This window comes from Arachis duranensis, chromosome 5, assembly GCF_000817695.3.
Source record: "Arachis duranensis cultivar V14167 chromosome 5, aradu.V14167.gnm2.J7QH, whole genome shotgun sequence".
NCBI classification, from domain to species: Eukaryota; Viridiplantae; Streptophyta; class Magnoliopsida; order Fabales; family Fabaceae; genus Arachis; species Arachis duranensis.
In genome coordinates, this window is record NC_029776.3 from 89,326,412 (window position 1) to 89,333,570 (window position 7,159).

Genomic DNA, 7,159 nt, shown 5'->3' on the forward strand with positions numbered 1-7,159 from the left:
GTGTTTGGTGAAATGACGACTTTTAGGTTTTAAGATACCAGCAAATAGATTTTTAATAATTACCAACAATCCCTAATATAACCGTCACTATATCTAATATCGTGTGGTTTGTATTTTCAGAAATTTTAAATAGTTATTATTTGAAAACATGAAATTTTCATTGTTGCCTTTCTATTTTCGCCTTTATTAAGATTTAAGACAATTTGTGTTTCCCCACATACACGATACAAACATGATAGTCAATTGCCATTATGATTTAAAGGTGCGCTAAAATTTGACTTAATTTATTTGATTTTGAGATTAGGATTAGGTTCATCTATATTATGTTGCTAGTGTAAATGTTTTACCCGTGCGTAATAAACATTTTGGTATAATTTATACTTGAACCTCAATCAATCTTTTATTCAAAGCAACTTTACGATCTAAAAAAAATTATGAGTAAAGAATAAATCGGTCTCTATATTTTATCTTTTGAGGGATCGATTTGTCCTTATATATTTTAGACGAAAAAATTTAGATGTCTCATATTTTAAAATGTCATATTTGTTTTTATATTTTTAATTAGTCAATAATTTATACATATTCGAATTAAAAAATTAGAGACTTAATTATAAGTATACAAAGAAGGTTTAATTAATTATTTTAAAATATTACAGTTATTTTCTTAATTCAAGTTAATATTCAAATTTGAATACTTATTGCCATGGACAACCACTTAATGGAATGAGTATGATTGTTTTGAGTCAAGGATGAATAAGAAGGTTTGTTTAGCTTGGATAAGTCAAATTAATTTGTTTTAAAATCATCCATCCTTAAAAGTTCTTGTAATGTGAAAGCCTTCATAGAATGCCACGTGGCTCGATATGATCGAAATATCATTCACCTATATAGTTATTTTTTCTGAGACGTATGCATATATCTTGAAAAGTTTGGAAAATATATACCTTCTTAAATCATTTTCCTAAATATTCATTTAGCTTCCAAATGAGAGAAATTGTTTTTTTTTTGGTTTAATATATTTTTCAAATATTAAATACATAAAAAATTTCACTATTTAAAAATTAAAATAATAAAACATCATTAGTTTATTATTACACATATTAAGAGATTTTATCACTGCTCTCCACATATGTTTTTGGGTTTTCTTAATTATGCGAAATGCTACCACCTTTTCTGTCCCACTTTAAGATAAAGCAAAAGCAAGAAAAGAAATTACACGAAAGGAAGAAACAAATAAAGAAAAAAAAATGGAAAAAGAAAAGCAATAAAGAAAGGAAAGAAAACAAAGACTCAAAGCTCCATGATTATTCAAATTCTTTCAAAAACAGCTCCTTGGAGTGGTGGTGTTCTCCTTACTACTTAATCAACCTCAAGGAGCACCTCTCAAAGTTTCTACACAAAAGAACTTTATTCTTTTTAAGAGGGGCAAGAACATCAAGAAAGCAAAGGGAGGGAAAGAAAAAAAAAAGAAAGGAAAAATTTATTTTGTTCCTTTCTAAGACGAATTTTTTTTTTTTTTATAAAAAACGAAGAAAGAGGAAGAGAAGGAGAAGGAGAACAGAAGAAAGAAGAAAGACAAGAAATGAATAGAGGAGTTGTTCATGGGTCGCCGGTGCAACAAATGATGGCGGCCGGAAACCCTAATTGGTGGAACATCAATAGCATGAGGCCTCCACCTCTTCCACAAGCTCCTCCTTTCTTGTCTACAACTCCTAATTCTTCAAACTTTCTCACCCAATATTCTTCTTCTTCCTCCTCTCTTCCTTTGCCTCCTTCTTGGCATGAAAATCAAGAGCTTCCTGAGTCATGGAGCCAGCTACTCATGTATATATATCTATATCTCTCTCTTTCAATTCATAGCTTCTTAGCTTTTTAATTTCCTCTCTCACATGTAGTATACACACACTAAAGATCACTAACAACATCACTGCATGGCAGGCCTAACAATTATTATTTCAAGAAACAAAATTTTATTATCTTCTAAAAATTTCACATGATCTAAGTAAAGTATATCACATCTTTATTATTATTATTAATTTTTTTTGGAATTTTTTTAGTTCTTGCTTAATATAACTCAACTAATATTAAAAATATCTGAAAATTTTCCACACAAGAATCTTTATTTATTTATCCTTGTTGGTGTGGTTTTAATTTGGAGTTTTGGGTTGAAAGGGGTGGACTTGTGGGTGAAGAAGATCATCATCAAATGCTAAGTCATCATCAAGGTGCAAATAACAATGCTTCTCTTGTTGATGTTAAGCAAGAAAGCTCAGTTAACAGCTATGTATATGGCCATGGTGGTGCAAATGAAGAACTTCAGCCATCAAAGACTGCATCTTGGTCTCCAAATTCATGTGTCACAAGCTTCAGCAGCAACATGCTTGATTTTTCAAGCAATAACAATAGTGATCATAAGACTAATATTGATGCAAGGCATCCTCCACCACCACCACCAGATCGATCATCTGAGGTACCCATATTAGTCAACATTAATTACAAAGTATTTGTTTTTTTTTTCCTTTCTTTTTTTATATAACTACCAACTGAAAAATGTTTAACTCTCTTGAATGAATAATTAATTACACCAAACTTACTTCTTGATGAAACTTAATTAAGGATTCTTGATTGAATTGAGCTTCTATATATGTATCAAAAAAAAAAAAACTGTATTTTTCATTATTAGCTTTTCTTGGTCAATGAGTTATTACACCAACTTACTTTCTGATGTACCAATTAGCACCTTTGATTTTGTCCATAGAAAAGCTATCATATTTTACAATATTAAAAAATATAACATTTTCCATAAAAACATCCACTAAAGGAAATTAAATAAAGAACCATCTTCCTCTCCTTTTTTTTTCCTGATAAAAAAGTGATGATATCACATTTTATTTTTTAAAAACATGTTGATTAAATTTTTTTTCTTACTATTAATTATGTCTTACAACTACAAAAATTCCACATTTTTTTTATTTCAGTTTAATTCAACAAATCAATTTTTGTTATAATTAATAAAACTAAAATTTCTTTGGTTGTGAAAATTAAAGTGTAACAGCAGTGGAAGTGGTGGGGCAGTGAAGAAAGCTAGGGTTCAACCTTCCACAACTACTCAATCCACTTTCAAGGTATGTATGTATGTATGTATGTATCTATGTATGTGTTAATGCAAACTAATAACTATGAAGAAACTTCCAACCCTTGAATTTTCTTTCAGGCAAAAAAACACACACAAAATTAGAACATCATGTGGATGCTAACTGTTGTCTTTCTTGGTTGTCCATTACCCAATCATGATTATTCTCTTTATCTCTCTTTTTATTTTTTTTCTTTAACATAGCCCTTTTTTTTCCTTATCATAAAATGGAAAAAAAAAAGGAATCGGAAAAAGTCAAATGAAACAAGAAAATAGAGCCAATTTTTGAGCATGTGCTTGAGCCCGACACAAATTAACATGTTATGTTCATCTTCTCATGAATTTCAGGTCAGGAAGGAGAAGTTAGGTGACAGAATTACTGCACTTCATCAGCTGGTTTCCCCATTTGGGAAGGTAATTAATTAATAATTTTATTAATTAATTAAGCCTTGTTTAATCAGTTCAATATGAATGCAACCATGCATATTGATTAAATAAATTAATAAAATATGCCCATTTTATTTTAAAATAAAAAATAATGACTATAAATAAAATGTGTCTGAATTACATTTTATTTTTAAAATTTTATAAAAAAATTAAAAATAATAAAAACAGAAAATGTTAGAGCAAAAAATTGTAAAAATAAAAAAAATAAAAAGACACATCAAAGGCAACCTAATTTTTTATATAGTCTATCTTATATATCCACTAGCGAGCAATAGTTGATGTAATCATCCACCGTCCAAAAGAAAGAAATTAATTTTTTTTTAAAATATACATAGTATGTTTTTTAATATATTATTAGAGATATAATTATTTATACCGTCTTCTTTTTTTAGTTTAAGTTTTTGAAAGGAGTGATTTCATGATATAATATTAGTAGTCTATATCCAACAAATTTAAATTCGATTCTTGGTAAACTTAAAAAAAAAAGACAGCATAAGATAAAAAAAAACATACAAAAAATGAAGTAAATTTAAAAAAGACTCTTATTTGAAGAAAGTATTAGAAATATAATCATTTATGCTGTTTTTTCTTATCAACTTAAGTTTTTAGATGAGTGGTTTTATGATATAATAAAAATATTAAATATAAAAAAAATCAAAATAAGTAAAATATTTTTCTTTAAAAATAAAATTTATACCTTTTTTATTTATTAAAAAATTGAAAAAATGTATCAAAAACATTCTTATTATCTCTACATGTTTTCTTTAACTATGAATACAGGTTATGAAAACTCAAAGGGATGCTTTATTATATGACTATGGAGGATTTAAATTTTATGGTGTGTGGTATTTATATTTTACTTTTTTTGCAGACTGACACAGCCTCAGTGTTGTTAGAAGCTATCGGGTATATCAGATTCCTTCAGAGTCAAATTGAGGTCATTTATGTTCCTTCAATTCTCACATATTTGTACCATACATACACATTCCTTTACTAATAATCAGTTTTCCCAAACAACTATGATGAGTCAGTGATATATATATATATATGTGTGTGTGTGTATATAGCACGCTGTTAAAGGTTCACTTTACTTTTTTTTTTTCAACAACACACCCTTTATTATTTATTATTTATTGAAGTTCTAAAACTATGTTAAACTATTTATTTTTTATTAAAAAAATTCCTTGGATATTATTTCAGGCTCTTAGTTTACCATACTTGAGCAATGGATCAGGGAACACAAGGCATCAACAACATTCTGTAAGAATATTATACATTAATTTATGATAAATCCATTTCTGGTTAATTAATTAATTTAGCATTAAGTATAATTAACACTTCTGATGAAAGTAATTATGAAGAATAATATCACACACTCTCTAGCTCTGAGCCTTGTTGATTCTTTTTGTTCTTGCAAGTGCATGTGTGAGAATGTTATTAATTAATTAGAAATTGATGAGTAATTATGTGGTAGTAATTGAGTGATGATTGTAATTAATTATCTAATGTTATTACGTTCATCAGGGAGAGAAAAATTGTTTATTCCCTGAAGACCCCGGTCAGGTATGCTTTTTACATTGGATCCATTAAATCTTTTAAGGGTTTTGATGATTTTGAATTTCGAAATTTTAAAGAATTTACCTTCATTATATATTATTAAATAAAGAAAAGCATATAATTAAAGAGAAATATTGTATCAAAAGCGAGCTTTATCTGATATAATATTATTTTAATTAAACTAATGTCTTCCTTTACTACTTTACTAATTGCAAAAAGTTGAACATGGTTTATTAGATTCTCATTTTAATTTGTTTTACTTTTTGGTTATAGCTACTGCATGAAAACTGCTTGAAGAGGAAAGCACCTACTAGTGAACAGGTATGATTATTGCCCTCTTCAACTTTAATATTTTAATTTTTTTTTATTTTCTTTCATAATTTTACAGTGAAAGTTTCTGTTTCATAACCCTCTTCTACTATTTCAGACCCCTTTTGTAGTATATTTTTTTATTTTAATTTTTTTGTGAATAAAAGAAAACAATTATGAAAAAAAAAATTTACTTCTGCTTTAACAAATGTTGAAAACAAACAACACTAAAAATATAAACAAAACAAAGCATTAATTATGTTGTAAAAATAAAATATTTTCTTCCTTAACCTTATACTCAAGGGCAAAGTCCAAAAAAGAAAAAATACTTTAGGATACTGATTTGGAAAACTCTTTTAAGAAACTACATCAATATTTTTAAATCTTATTCTTATACTAACAACAATATTACATCGTTAGTAAATATTATTATTTTTTACTATTATTTAGCCATCAATAATTTATATCTATATTTATATGAATTTTACATATAAAAAATATATAATTTGTACCTATATTTATTAGAATTTATACATATAAATCAATATATCTTGTATTCATATTTTTTTATTTGTACATATAAATTAGTAAAACTTATTTATTAAAAATAATTTAATATTTATACGAATCAATTGATGATAAAAAATATTAAAAATTACTGATCCGTTAGATTTTTCTTGCCCTGATTTTATTGCCCTTGGATGTTATCTAATTAGGATTCTAAAGAAGAGACTAAGAAGGACCTAAGGAGTAGAGGGTTGTGTTTGGTTCCGGTTTCATGCACACTTCAAGTTGGAAGTGACAACGGTGCTGATTATTGGGCTCCAGCACTTGGTGGCGGTTTTCGGTAGATCAAGTTTAATTAATTATAATTAATTAATTAATTAAGTAGGGCGCAGCATATATATATATATAACTAATATATATATGTTTGTACATGCATGGCATCATCACACATAAAAGTAAAATTCATGAACATGATATAACATCATGAGCAGTCAATCTGCTAAGGAAAACAAACTAAGGCTGATTGCTCATGATGCTATACTTCATAAATCCTGAATAATAATAAAACAAAATGTGTGTTCTTGCTTGCTGTGACAAATTAAATTATTAATGTATTTTGCAAGCCCTTGGAGTGCTTTATTTAAATTCATGGAAATCATGATCATGCTCTTATATTTATTTTGTTAGCTTAATTAATTAAGATGCTGGTACAATATGCAATATATTTCAATGTATATGCAAATATTTGTATTATTAATCATTTCATGCTACTCCTTTTCTAGCGCCATTATTTGACCCGTTCATTATTATCTTCATTATTTTCATTTATATATTTGCTAATGTTAGGAAAAAAAAATATTAGAACTTACCTTATTATTTAGTATTTGTTAATTATTATAATAATTAATAAATTTTAAATTAAATAAAATAAATTTCAATTATTTTTAGTTAATTTTTTTGTTACCAAATATTTTATATCTCATTAGATTTATCTTGCTAGCCAGGACACTATACTACTATTTTCATATAAACAAATTGTTCAATCCCATTGGATCCTTTATAAATTCACTTCTTTTAGAAGTTTGAAGTAACAGAAAGTAGTATATAAACGATTATATTTTTAAAGTCTTTTGAAATTTGGATGGATTGTTTGTTTATATATATATTTTTATGTTAAAGTTTTTTTAAAAGTCAACTAAATTAAAT

At 26.7% G+C, this 7,159-nt stretch overlaps 1 protein-coding gene across 2 annotated transcripts; it reads left to right on the forward strand.

Annotated features, from left to right (window-relative positions):
• The first annotated feature begins 1,227 nt into the window (after positions 1 to 1,227).
• LOC107490292 (transcription factor bHLH68) lies at positions 1,228 to 6,713 on the forward strand. Of its 2 annotated transcripts, none has more exons than XM_052262307.1 (9): positions 1,228 to 1,824; positions 2,173 to 2,470; positions 3,048 to 3,125; positions 3,482 to 3,547; positions 4,452 to 4,517; positions 4,781 to 4,840; positions 5,105 to 5,143; positions 5,411 to 5,458; positions 6,163 to 6,713. In XM_052262307.1, exons 1-9 carry the CDS (start codon positions 1,583 to 1,585, stop codon positions 6,295 to 6,297), a joined length of 1,032 nt encoding a protein of 343 aa, XP_052118267.1. In that variant the 5' UTR covers positions 1,228 to 1,582; the 3' UTR covers positions 6,298 to 6,713. The 2 variants fall into 2 exon arrangements, with proteins under 2 accessions (XP_052118267.1, XP_015966539.1); XM_016111053.3 differs by having other exon boundaries at positions 1,232 to 1,824; positions 5,096 to 5,143.
• Positions 6,714 to 7,159: the final 446 nt, after the last annotated feature.